Source organism: Acanthopagrus latus, chromosome 2, assembly GCF_904848185.1.
Source record: "Acanthopagrus latus isolate v.2019 chromosome 2, fAcaLat1.1, whole genome shotgun sequence".
Taxonomy (NCBI): Eukaryota; Metazoa; Chordata; class Actinopteri; order Spariformes; family Sparidae; genus Acanthopagrus; species Acanthopagrus latus.
In genome coordinates this window covers 113,307-127,112 of record NC_051040.1, presented here as the reverse complement: position 1 = coordinate 127,112, position 13,806 = coordinate 113,307, and the positions used below count along the sequence as shown (strand labels likewise).

The 13,806-nt window shown below is 44.9% G+C and overlaps 1 protein-coding gene and 3 non-coding genes across 14 annotated transcripts; all 4 read left to right on the top strand.

Annotated features, from left to right (window-relative positions):
• The first annotated feature begins 254 nt into the window (after positions 1-254).
• atg16l1 (ATG16 autophagy related 16-like 1 (S. cerevisiae)) lies at positions 255-13,054 on the top strand. Of its 11 annotated transcripts, none has more exons than XM_037119656.1 (22): positions 255-449; positions 1,160-1,271; positions 1,355-1,448; positions 1,623-1,728; positions 2,504-2,577; positions 2,662-2,731; positions 2,800-2,881; positions 3,340-3,550; positions 3,633-3,698; positions 3,781-3,867; positions 4,123-4,182; positions 4,312-4,359; positions 7,585-7,690; positions 8,202-8,307; positions 8,457-8,527; positions 8,751-8,822; positions 9,543-9,663; positions 9,823-9,928; positions 10,320-10,469; positions 10,739-10,786; positions 10,885-10,986; positions 12,619-13,054. In XM_037119656.1, the coding sequence occupies exons 2-22, from the start codon at positions 1,166-1,168 to the stop codon at positions 12,710-12,712; spliced, it is 1,980 nt and encodes a 659-aa protein (XP_036975551.1). In that variant the 5' UTR covers positions 255-449; positions 1,160-1,165; the 3' UTR covers positions 12,713-13,054. The 11 variants fall into 11 exon arrangements, with proteins under 11 accessions (XP_036975551.1, XP_036975563.1, XP_036975556.1 ...); XM_037119648.1 differs by lacking the exon at positions 255-449 and adding an exon at positions 524-653 and having other exon boundaries at positions 7,588-7,690; XM_037119641.1 differs by lacking the exon at positions 255-449 and adding an exon at positions 524-653.
• On the top strand, positions 2,881-3,150 carry LOC119013850. The gene has a single exon (XR_005072842.1).
• LOC119013842 lies at positions 7,843-8,113 on the top strand. The gene has a single exon (XR_005072838.1).
• Positions 9,148-9,426, top strand: LOC119013855. Its single transcript, XR_005072843.1, has one exon.
• Positions 13,055-13,806: the final 752 nt, after the last annotated feature.

Here is a 13,806-nt window from a genome sequence, read left to right as displayed (position 1 = left end):
TCTTTACTTTTGCTGCTGTGATGAAGAAACTTCCCCGTTTGCAGAACAAATAAAGGAAATTCTGATTCTGTATATAATGTATAAAGATGAGCACATTAATCAGATTGTTTTTTTAAAGGTTGATGAAAAGTTTACTGAAAGCTTTAAATCAACTCTTCACTGCCTTCTGGTGACTCGTGCTGGTGTTCTGTCGAGAAATACTCATGAAGTTGTGACATAAAAAAGGAGCGACTCCTCATTAACCATGACGTCATCTTCGTGCTTCCATCCCGGAAGTGAGTCGCCGGAGCCAAAATGGACCAGTGTTGTAGTTGGTGGCTGAAGAAGCTGATGTCGGTCGACGAGATAAACGGGAGCGTTAAACACCGACAGGCCTGAGACATCATCCCCGAGGTTTTCTGCGGGTCGGTGCAGGAAACGAGCCTCAGTCCGGGACTCAGTTAGATGGTGTAAGTTATATTTTCATCCCTTTGAAACGCTGCGAAGCTCTGCAGCTAGCAGCTACATTAGCATGCTAACATGTCGAGTCACGGGGGTTTGTGTCCCGGGAGCTGCCGTGTGAAACGGTCCGTTAACACCACGAAGATACTAAAATACCGACGCGACGTCGCCGACATTTTGTTTGCTATCTAACCGTCGTACAAATGACAGATGTGAGTGATTAATGACTGGATTCTGTTAGCATGTTAGCCTTTTAGCCTGGGTGTCTTTCTTTTTGTGTTGTGGTCCTGTTTAGCCTCACATGCTAACAACGAGAAGCTTCTAGCGGCTAAACCGTTTCATGTGTCTCTACTTTGAAACAGTTTTTTAAAGTGTCTCTGACGCTGCTGACTGTATCAGAGCTCGACGCCAGAAGCTGTACAGGTGATCTGAGTCACCTGGGTTAATGTGACGTCATTGAGTATCGGTATATTTATAAAAGCAAATGTAAACAGAACATTAATCGTTATGACATCAGAACCGAACACAACAAAATAGCAACAACAAACTCCGTAGATCTAAACATATGGATGAATATAGATTATTGATTTGTTTGGAAACCTGGTTATTGAAACAAAGATGGCTGACAGAAATGTTCAGGAGTTTATTATGAACGGCCAATCAGCAGTGTCTTCCTGCAGTAACACTCAATTGATCAGTTTAATTGGTCATTATTCAGGTGGTCATGGCGGAGCGGCGGGTGGAGTGTACGTGGAAGAGACACGTCTCAGAGCAGCTGAAGCTCAGAGACCGTGTGCAGAGACAGGCCTTCGAGGAGATTGTCCACCAGTGTAAGTCCATCACTTTCTCACTTCCTTCCTGTCTCTGTCTGTCTCTGCGTCAGGCTGACTCTTTGTCCGTCTCTGTGTCCTAGATAATCGTCTTCTTGAGAAGTCAGACCTGCAGGCTGTTCTGTCAGAGAGATACCAGACTGACAAGTATGATGTCCAGAGAGGACACGAGGCCGGGTGAGTCCAAGTAACCCTTCCCTAACCTGCCCCCTGACGTTTGACCAGACTCCTCATGTGTCCCTCTGACGCATCCTTAGAAGTGTCATTTTTACCCTCTGAAGTATTTTAGGACATGTCCTCGGAAGTGTCCCTCTGACTTGTCCTCTATCTTGTCCTGGTCTTGTGCTTCAGTCCAGCTGCAGACTCAAGTCGCAGCGACGCCCTGCAGCAGGAAATGGCTCAGATGAGAATCAAACACCAGGAGGAGCTGACGGAGCTGCACAAGAAAAGAGGAGAGGTTGGTCCCATTCACACACAGGAAATTATGTCATCACCTACACCTGTCCTGATAAAACAGCTCAGGGGTTCATTCATCAGTCAACCTCAGTCAGAAGCAACTAGTTGTGGTTTATAGTTTGATCAGTTGTATCGATATAATATGAATGTAAAATTTAACAAATGAATGCAAATTTTAATATTTTGGTTTTCTTTAAAAAAGGTGACAGTTACAAGTATTGTTTGCTCATTAATTAATGACTTAATCAATCAAGTCTCAATAAGAGCAGCCCTGATCACCACAGCCCTACAGCCCTTGTAACCTGTAAACCTGTAAAAACTGCTGACATGAAGCTGATGTTAGAAACTGAAGAGTGCTGATCATCTTCACTTTGTCTCAGATCAGACTGAAGATTCAGGACAAGTCACAGAGGAAATGTAATTTAGAAACACGCAGCAGTTATATCCGAATGACTCCGACTGTCTCAGTCATTGATTTGTTGAGAGATGATTGATTTGTTCAGAGATGATCTGCTTTTCCTGTTTTATTCTTCACATGCTGTTTACTAGTTTGTCAGTGACTTCCTTGACATTTCTTTAATATTTCAGATGTTTTTAAACAAATATCCTGTTTGTGTGGAGACCTAAATCTTAGCACCCTTACATCCATTATCCCATCAACAAGTCTTTGGGTTTTCAACTCTGGCTAAAACTGGTGGATTAGATTCAGGTGATGGAAGTGCTGAGTCATGCTCCTGGAAGGTTGTAGAAACATGTTGTTTGTGTTTGTCGTGCAGCTGGCTCAGAGTGTGATTGAACTGAACAACCAGATTCAGCAGAAAGACAAAGAGATCCAGAGCAACGAGGCAAAGTCGGTAACACACACTGCAGCATGTTTACCTGCAGCTGGTGAGCCAACATAAATCATGTCTGTGATGTTTGTGTGTGTGATCAGGATGTTGGAGTACCAGCAGCAGATTGCCAGCCTGGAGGGAGACTGTCGGGACCTGAGGAGCTACCTGCAGGTAGGAGACCAGCTGACACCATCACATGTACCTGACGAGCAGCTGATGTCAAGTTATTGTCCCATTAGGCTGTTAATGCCCATCACGCAGCAGGACGTTTAACTGACAGCTGTGTGTTGGATCTTCTGAGCTGTAAGAGATGTGCTGAAGGTCAGTGATGAGCAGTAAAAGGTCTGATCCACAATCCCCTCCTGCTGCCCTCTGGCTCCCAGCAGCCCTTGCTCTCTGCTCCCATCATGCTCTAGTAGTGCAGTGGTGGTCCCAGGAGCTGCTGACACAGACAGGAAATGACATCACAGAGTCTGTACAGAGAAACTATAGGCTCAGTGATGATGACTGACATCCAACAGAACCAATCGGCACAGAGCGTCAGGCGGAGGAGGAGGAGGGAGCTGATCACAAGTTTTCAACCTGAGACCTTCACAGTCTCTTTCATTAGATACAGACTCCACAGGGTCTGTCCTCTATTAGAAACATGTCTTTTTATCCTAACAAATCAGTCTCTAAAATCATTTTTAATGGGATTTTGTTCCCTGTTACCAAGGTAACATGAACGCATTGTAAACATGCAATCAGTCAGACAATTGATCTGTGGCTGGATGCTTCAGAGCATCAACAGGACTCTCTGACTCTGCAGGACCTGGAGAGGGCAAACCAGACCCTGAAGGACGAGTACGATGCCCTACAGATCACTTTCTCTGCTCTAGAGGAAAAACTGAGGAAGACCACCGAGGACAACCAGGAGCTGGTGTCCCGCTGGATGGCTGAGAAGGCTCAGGAGGCCAATAAACTGAACGCTGAGAACGAGAAAGACAGCAGGTAAACCTGGAGGACAACTGTGATGGACCTGTGGTTGATCCTCTGACTGACTCTGACTGATTGTGTTCCGTTGGTGTTTCAGACGCAGACAAGCCAAACTGCAGAAAGAATTGGCTGATGCTGCCAAAGAGCCTCTGCCCGTCGACCCGTCAGTACTTGAATGATCTTTACATCAGCTTTATGAGCATCAGAGAGTTTAGGGTCAGTACTGACTTTGTTTGTGTCTACAGAGATGACGACATTGAGGTCCTGACTGAAGATGGGGGGAAGGCCGGCGGAGAGACCTCCCCTAACAGACCACTCAGCAGAACGCCCAGGTGAGACCTGTACCTGTCTTGCTGTAGCTACTGGGTAAACTGGAAGATGGTGGACCCTGAAACTGTTCCCGTTCACTGTAATTATGATCACAGTTCAAATTGAAACAATGGTTTTATTTCTGAACAACTCTTTAGATCCAGATCTCTTCCCAGGTTGTTTTCTGTCCCAGTAACTGAATCTCTCAGGGTTTGAAGTGTTGGTCCAGTAAGACGTGAAGACGTTAACAAGGACTTTCTGTTTGTGTGTCTGTGCAGTAAGAAAATCTCCCAGCCTCCTCCTGGTGGTCTGCTGGACTCCATCTCTAACATTTTTGGGTATGTAGCCGTAGGATCATCTGTCCAGTGTGTCACTTTGTCCAGGTCTCCGCAGGTCTGCCCAGGTCTCTGCAGTTTTGGACTGTTGTGATTGACCACCTGTCTATCTACCTGTCTGTCTGTCTACAGTGTGTCTGAGTGTGTTCAGCCTGGACTCGTCCCACAACTGTACTCCAGGTGAAGGACTGTGTGTGTTCACCTGTTCACACTGTCAGCTCTGTGATTGGCTTTCAGCACTGTCACAGGATAGAAGTCTGACAGCAGAGTTCCAATGAGCTTTACTGATTTTTGTCTGTCCAATGAAATATTTCAACAACTATTGGATGGACTGTCATAGACCCCAACTAACTATCATTATTGAATAATTTGTTTTTGTTTGGTCTGTGAAATGTCAGAAAAAACCTAAACTGCTGATCACAACCTCCCAGAGTCCATGTTGATCTTCAAATGTCTCATTTCGTCTGACCGACAGTCCAAAACTCAGAGATTCAGTTTATTGAGACAGAAACCCGAGAAAATCTGAAAACTGAGAAATTTTGCATTTTTTCATTGTATTTGATCAATAAATGACTAAAATGATTACATGATTAATTCATTGATGATGAGAAAGAGTGGGAAGATTAAATATAAGCCTTAGTTTCATTCACATTCTCATCAGGTTGAACTTGAATAACTTTGGTGATCCTCTGACTTTTCGTCCATCGGCACCATCAGGTCAACTTGTATTGGCTGTCAGCAGAGTAATATGTGAGCAGAGTCTGAACACATCAGCTGTCTGTTGACATGTTGATCATTGTGCTGTCAGTGTGAACACACAATGACGTTTGTAGTGAACTGATTATTCTTGCCACTAATCTCAATACTATCGGTAAATAATCAAGACATGTAGAATAGTGTTTGTGTTCCCTTGTGGTAGAGTCACAGAGGCCTTGATTTAACAACATGATCATGCTGATGGTCAGCTGGAGCACACCTGTAGGTCAGTGCAGTGATGTCACCTGGAGCACACCTATACGTCACATTGGCTGTCTTATCAGCTCACCGATAAAAAACACACATGATGAATTTAACCATTGAGGCTCTTTAGCTCGTTGTCCATTCAAGGCTTCTGTACCTGTCAGTGCTTTGATTTAGACTGCTGTGTGATCTCACACCCTATAATAACCTGCTTCATCATTACATTGATTACTGTGGTCAGTTCTTTAAAACATGCTGAGTGTGGAATCTGTTGGTTTTTAGTACCACCACGATAATGTATTGCTTCATGTTGCAAAACAGTTATTGATAAACTGGCACCAAATATCAATATAACAACATGGAGGCTGTAACAGAGTCACCTCATGACTCCCCGTGCTGAAAATGTTCAAACATTGAACTGCAGAACTGTTCAACTGTTTGAAACTTACAGTAAATGTGTGAGTGTGTGCCTGTCTTGTATTGATTATTGCAGTATCGCTAGTTACTCTGATTCACACTCTCACATGGGCGTGGGCGGCCGCTCGCGCTCTCTTCACCCTAACCCTCTACAAAGCAGCAAACATTGAAAATTAGTATAGTGGTGCTGAGCGAGCAGTATAGCGGCGCTGCGCCACCGTTCCATTGTTTGGGGAGAACCCTGCCCAGGTTCCTCACCATCAATGAAGGCCATACTGTGACGTCCTCGACAGTGACTGACAGGTCCATGTGAGGGCAGTCGGGCTGTTTACTCAGGTTGACTTTGAGGTGACGAGCAGCTGTCCAAGCAGAGATAATGCAGACATTCAGAGATGAGTGGGTGTTGGACGAGGATGAGGGGAAAGAGAGGAACAGCTGGTTTCGTCAGCATAACAGTGGTCAGAGAATCCATGAGATGTGACTGCAGAGCAGAGTGATTTAGTGTATTGTGAAACCTCGAGTCCTGCCATCCATGTGGATGTGACTCTGACACATACCACCTACCTCAGCAGTGTTGCAGACCATGAACACCCTTTCATGGAAACAGTATTCCCTGATTGCTGAGGCCTCTTTCAGCAGGATGATGAATCACAAAGCAGAAATGTTTCAGGATGGTTTGAGGAGCACAACAAGAAGTTTGAGGTGTTGACTTGGCCTCCAAATTCCCTAGATCTCAATCCAACAGGGAATCCGTGGGATGTGTTGGACAAATCCATGGATCCACGTCGCAAATTACAGGACTTACACTATCTGCTGCTGACATCTTGGTGCCAGATACCAGTAGTCTAGTGTCTAGGGTAGGTCTAGTGGAGTCCATGCCATGACGGGTCAGAACTGTTTGGGCAGCAAAAGGGGAGCAACACAATATAAGGTCGGTGGTCATAATGTTCTGCCTCATCACCAAAATCACCCAGGCATGAAATAAGCTTTGAATCCAAATTTGATGATTTTTGGAGCTCCCTCCATGCTGCCTCTCCTCCTCGGATCCTGTCTGCCACAGTGCTGCTCTGGCTCGCCCCGCGTCAAACAGCGACAGAGGGCAAAGTATTAAAAACTAAATTAATGTCTCTAATATGCAGAAAAAAAGAAAGAAAGAAAAGCCAAGACTTTAAAGTCATCTGTGTCAAGTCTAAAGTTATGAATGCCAAGTCAAAGTCAAGTCGAGTCTTTCATCAGTGTTAGTCAAGTAAGTCTCAAGTCCTCAATTTTGCGACTCGAGTCAAGTCATGTGACTTGAGTCCCCCACTTCTGATTAACCCTAACCCTAAGACCCACAGCTGGAGACTGCTAACACAGTTAGACACAAGAGAGTCAATGAAAGCAGCAAACCACGTGAAAAATGTAACAATGACTCTCTGCGAAATGACTTGTGGTTAATATGACTGTTTATGGCTAAAACAGGTAAAACATATATGTTCTTTTTTTGTGTAATTTATATAAAAAACTAATCTAAATTAAAATAAGTCACTTTCAGGAAAAGTCATTTTTTTCACTCAACAAAGTTATTGCATATATAAATTTGAAAACCATCAAAATGACCGTCTTGGCTGTTCCTGTTCCTGTAGTTGCAGGGAGATATAAACATAGATTTCTAACTATCCAACATTCATTTTGAACCACTTTACGACCTAGAAGGTGACCCTGGTATCACTTAATTACTGAATGATCAACTCTGGTAACAAGTACTGATTGGGAGGGTTAGGGTTCATACTATGTGCAAGTCTTGTACAAGAAAAATATGTTTCTAGGCATTGTACTGAACACATCAATGCTTAAATATGAAAGTGGCCAGTAGATTTTATAATTTACCAGCCCCAGTGGCAGGTGGACAAAAAGTTAATTTCCCTCCATCTCTCACACACACACACACACACACACACACACACACACAGTTTACAGGTATGTTAAGCAGACACGTGTTAACGGTCTAAAGCTGATGGTGTTTGTGATGCTGTTCCTTTTCCTTAGCAGGCGTCGAACTGCCAACTCTTTCAGCACTTCACCGGAGAACACTGAGGCTCCGTCAGGTGTGTGTGCAGAGGTTCGAGTCCCGTCCACGGCACTGCATGTCTTTGTGAGTATCTGTCCTCAGCTTGTCAGCCTGCCTGTAGAGTCTAAAGACTGAGTCTGTTAGTGTTTCATCAGTGACATTATCAATGACCTAATGTTCCCACAATGCCTCTCTTTGGTAGATTTAATAGAAATATTGACAGCTGAAACCTGATTGGTCAGTGATGAGCAGTAAAAGGTCTGATTGCCCACAATCCCCTCCTGCTGCCCTCTGGCTCCCAGCAGTCCTTGCTCTCTGCTCCCATCATGCTCTAGTAGTGCAGTGGTGGTCCCAGGAGCTGCTGACACAGACAGGATGTGACATCACAGAGTCTGTACAGAGAAACTAGGCTCAGTGATGATGACTGTCATCCAACAGAACCAATCAGCACGGAGTGTCAGGCGGAGGAGGAGGAGGGAGCTGATCACAAGTTTTCAACCTGAGACCAACACAAACTGAGCACTGAGTGGACTGATGTGATTGGCTCATACATTAACTGTGTGTGTGTGTGTATGTGTGTGCATGCGCCCTGCAGGAAGCCCACGATGGTGAGGTGAACGCAGTGAGGTTCAGCCCTGGCTCTCGTCTCCTAGCAACAGGAGGAATGGACCGCAGGGTGAAGCTGTGGGAGGTCGTTGCCGGTGAGTTTAAGATGTAAACCGGAAGTGACACAATATGAATAACATGCAGCTGTTGATATTATTATTGATCACATGACATAAGTGTGTGTGTGTGTGTGTGTGTGTGTGTGTGTGTGTGTGTGTGTGTGTGTGTGTGTGTGTGTGAGAAGGTCGCTGTGAGCCTAAAGGAGCTCTGACGGGCAGTAACGCTGGAATCACCAGCATTGACTTTGACAGTGCTGTGAGTCTGTTTGATTTCTTGTCCTACTTATTTTAACCACTTAAAACACAATAACTCCAAATATTATGACATTACTTTAAGGTTGTATCAAACAGCTCTGTTGCTAAGCGATAGTTAGACATAATTATAATTAAAAAGCCTGTTTGGTCCTGGAGGCGTCCTGGGAAGATCTGTAATTTTCTGTCATCATGAGGACGACATGTTGATGTCCTTGTGGTTTCAGGGCTCGTACCTTCTGGCTGCCTCCAACGACTTTGCTAGTCGGATCTGGACTGTGGACGACTACAGACTGAGGGTGAGTCTCACCTTTACCTGCAACATTAAAAGTCTAAGTCCAATCAATTTTTCTCTCGTCTCGGGTCGACATTCTTTCTTAAACAGAGAATAGGGGCATGGTTAACAGTCACACGTAACCTGTTACACCAAACGTGACGCAACCTTAGTGAAAAATTGTGGCGTTCATTTATTATAAGTCCGGTTTTACTTCGCCTATCAACACAATTTAAAAACTGGTATATAGTTTGAAGGCCACTCCAACACATAAGTCAGAACCAAGGCACCGTCTCGCTGATACCCTCAGAGGGTTAAAGGAGCCCCACTGCTTTTATGAGTGTGTTGATGGTCAGTGATGTGATGTAAAAGGTCTGAACCTCAGGCCCCCCCCCTCCTGTCGGCCATCTTTGATCTCAGCAGCCCCTGCACTCTGCTCCCATCATGCTCTAGTAGTGCAGTGGTGGTCCCAGGAGCTGCTGACACAGACTGGATGTGACATCACAGAGTTTTTACAGAGAAACTACAGGCTCAGTGATGATGACTGACATCCAACAGAACCATTTGGCACCAAGCCTGAGGATGTGGGGGCGGGGCTTGAGAGCTGATCTTAATCTTCTGCTGAGACCACAAAGACACAGATATTGTTTGTTTTGTGATGATGTTGATTCATCATGGAGAATGTATAATAATGTATTACTAATGTGTGTATGTGTGTGTGTCTTTGTGTGTGTGTGTGTGGCAGCACACCTTGACAGGTCACAGTGGGAAAGTGCTGTCAGCTCGCTTCCTATTGGACAACGCTCGGATTGTGTCTGGGAGCTACGACCGGACGCTTAAACTGTGGGACCTCCGCAGCAAAGTCTGTATGTGATCGGACAGTTTGTACAGGTTTACTCCACCTGAGACCAGGTGTTCAGGTCTGACAGTTCCTTCTGTGCGGGATTGTGAGGTCTGTTGCACTGAATTGAAGTGTTGTGCAGCTGTCGTCTCTTTGTGCCTCACCTGCTGTCTCACTTGTGCAGGTATGAAGACGGTGTTTGCTGGCTCCAGCTGTAATGACATTGTGTGCACGGAGCAGTGTGTGATGAGCGGACACTTTGATAAGAAGGTTCGATTCTGGGACATCAGGTCAGTGACAGAGTCCAGTTCAGTAATTTGGCCGGGCGGGGGGGGCCTGATGTTCTCCAGGGTCAAGTCAGTTCAACAAAGTAATTATTTAAACAAAATGAACAATCGGATCATTTTAAATGTGTTTAACTTTATATTTGGTATGTGAAGATGCATATTAATACTAATCTGTCTGTCTGTCTCTCCCTCCCCGTCTCTCTCTCTCTCTCTGTCTCTCTCTCTCTCTCTCTCTCTGTCTCTCTCTCTCTCTCTCTCTCTCTCTCTCTCTCTCTCTGTCTCTCTCTCTGTCTCTCTCTCTCTCTCTCTGTCTCTCTCTCTCTCTCTCTCTCTCTCTCTCTCTCTCTCTCTCTCTCTCTCTCTCTGTCTCTCTCTCTCTCTCTCTCTCTCTCAGAGCGGAGAGTATAGTCCGGGAGCTGGAGCTGCTGGGCAGGGTGACATCTCTGGACCTGAACCACGACCGCACAGAGCTGCTCACCTGCTCCAGAGACGACCTGGTGAAGATCATCGACCTGCGCAGCAACGCTGTCAGACAGACGTTCAGGTGAGTGACACACCTGAGACAGGTCAGCTTTTGGATGAAAAGTAATCAGATCTGATTCTGATACATAGAAGGTAACGTAAGTAAACGTAACGGAAAAGTGTCTGCATATACAATATATATGTTTCTGTTTTTTACTTTTTATTGTATTGTTTATTTTTTACTATTATTTATTACAGTATTTTTGTTCTTTCGATGCTGTGATGAAGACAATTCCCTGTTTGCAGGACAAATAAAGGAAATTCTGATTGTGTGTGTGTTTGTGTGCGCAGTGCTCAGGGCTTCAAGTGTGGCGCTGATTGGACCAGAGTGACCTTCAGGTGAGTTAATTTCTCAGGTGATATCTCAGTGACTCCTGCTGGGTCCAGTTTGACATCCCCCTATTAAAAGGTGTGTGTGTTTTCTGTTCTGTGTGCAGTCCTGATGGCAGCTATGTGGCTGGGGGATCAGCTGATGGAGCTTTGTACGTCTGGAATGTCCTGACAGGGAAAGTGGATCGGACTCTGGACCGAAACCACAAGTAAGTACCAGAACTGGACAGATGAGACTTTATATCTGTTTTATTAAAGAAGGAGAACCAATCAGAATGCAGCTGAGAGCCTCGGGACTAGAGGTGCATGATATCTTTCGAGTATCACCATCGCAATGTACGTGTGTGCAATAGTCACATCACAGAGCCTGCGATGTGGGAGGCAAATGAACTCATCTAATTTCACACACTGTGCATGCAGACTCTGCAATGCGCAGCGATCCACCAATCACGTTAGTTCTAATTCATTGTGTTGAAGCAGACCACACCCCTGCACATGGAGTGAGTCACTGGTAAAATGATAGGAAAAATGAGGAACGAACAAGAGAAAATCACAAAAAACGGAGACTTGGTGCCAAAAAGAAAAGCAATGTCAGTTATCTGGAATTATTTCAGCTACAAGCAGAAAGATATCGACCAAACACGTCTTCTGTGTCGACAGTGCCTTGCATCTGTTGTCACAATGAGAGATAACACAACTAATTTGTTTGACCATTTACGTCTGTACCACACAGCTCAGTACAACAAGAAGAGGTAAGATCAGTGCAGGTTAATTGTCCACAAGATAGCAGCAGTGCAGTATAACAGGTACTGTTCAGGTCATCTGATGAAAATTCCTGTATTTTTTCATATCGCAATATATATCGCAGGGTTAAAAAAATCGCAATGTCAGTTTTTTCCACTATCGTGCAGCCTGACTCAGGACATCAGACAAGACTTCCAACCTGTCAACCTTTAACAGTTACACGGGGCTCCACTAACTTTTCTTACTAGGAACACATTCGACAATCCCCACTGGTTGCATTTTGAGTCTGCCATGGCGCAGTACGGTAGACAGCTGGCACCGCGAGACTGAGGAGTTCCTGCGATAATCATATACTGCATTTATAGGTATGTGTTATAAAACAACAACACAAAGTGTTTCCGACCAAAGGATCAGCAGAAGAGCTTGTGTTTGTCTCTTTTTTGAGATTTGTGTGCTGGCATCAACACAGTGTTTTATTTTGAAAAGAAACCGAACGTTATATTTTTGTCTCGGTGTGTGACTTCCTGCTGCGTCGTGCTGCAACATAGAAGTCCTGTATGTTTGTTCTGGAGGGCTTCGGACTGCCAGAGCAGATACACAGCGGACCGGACCTGCTGGAAGTTAACACAGAAACTATTTTCCATGCAGGAGACACGTATCTGGTGGAATCACGGGGTGACGTCAAGCGCTCGTTTCACCATTGTTCGCTGAAAGTGAAACCTGCTCCTTCCGTGCTCGGAACAACTTTAGGCCCCTCCCCCTCCATACATTTGCCACTCACAGTGCCATTTCCTGCCACCTGTGATTCCAGATTGTTTGATTCACCCCCTCCACACACCGGCAAATTCACTGCTCTAACATGTATGTAAAATTTAGTCACACTCTCTCAAATTTTGGTTGTGAAATGCAACCATTCGTTCTGGAGCCCTGGTCACAAGATCTGTAATCAGGTTACTCGCCCAGTGAAGCTGAACTGAGTTAATGCTGCTGATGGGCATTAAACGGGTCAACACTTGGTTCTGTCTGATTGTCGTTGGCTGGCAGTAGAGTAGTAGATCTACTGTGTAATGGGTTGATTGTTTGTTTGTTGTCTGCAGCTCTGCCATCAACTCGGTGTCCTGGTCACCTTCAGGAGCGTATGTCGCCAGTGTGGAGAAAGGCAGCAAGGCCATCCTGTGGTCTGACATGTGATTGGCTGATGATGTGGAGACGGAGACACTGAGGGGGATGATGGAAACGGTGAGGACGAGGAGGATGATGAAGTTGGTCACCAGCTGACAGACTGACTCAGCTGACAGCTGCTTGTTCTGCCTTCAGCTTCAATCTCATGTTTACGTTGACAAAAAAAAAACTGCCGTCAAACTTCATCAGCTTGAAGTCAACAAGGATTCAGTAAATTCTTTAACCGTGGACGCTCCAATGGACAGTTCAGTGGACAGTGTCTCACTAATGTGTGTGTGTGTGTGTGTGTGCGCGTGTGCGCGTGTGTGTGTGTGGTTGTGTGTATATAAACAGAATAAAGTCAGAATCATATCTGTCATGTTTTTTTTTTTAAACTGAAAAGTTTTTCTTCTTGTGAGGACACAAGTGTGTTACTTCCTGTTTGTGCATGAGTGTTGTAGTGCTCACAGGTGACCAGCAGGTGTCACTCAGGTGTTAAGCAGCAGATTCAGGCCAATATTCTCCCGCTGCAGGACTTGGGAATGAACTGAACTGACATGAAGTTTGCATCAGAGCAGAGAAGAGAGAATCTACAGTATTGATTAAAATCAGCCTTTGTGTCAAGGCGTCCTGGTGGTCCACACGATGATGCTATGTTTTTTGTTTATGGCTGACATGAAGTTAATTTAGACTTTGAAGCTGAACTGTTCCACCAAAAGGACCTGGGCCCATATTGACAAAGAATCTTAAGGCTAAAAGTAGCTCCTAACAGGCGAATTTAGGAGCAACTCCTAAAAATAATGGCTGTGTCAGTCGTAACTTTAGGACTTCTAATTCTTGAAAATAAGAGTTATTCACGAAACATTTTAGGACTAAATTAGCACCTAAATCTGGGAGACCTTAGAGGTAGTCCAGAGGACTCCTAACTCGCTAAGATCTAGTCACAGCCGAATGTTCTGGAGATGCTAAATGACAGGAAATTATCAAAACGACGTTGGATGGACCGCGAAGGGATTCAAGTTGTGGTTGAGTTGGTGAGGGACGCAATAACGTCCCCAACCAACTGAAACAATCCAATAATGCCAGAGTTAAAATGTTTGGCAACACTACGGTATTTGGCTACG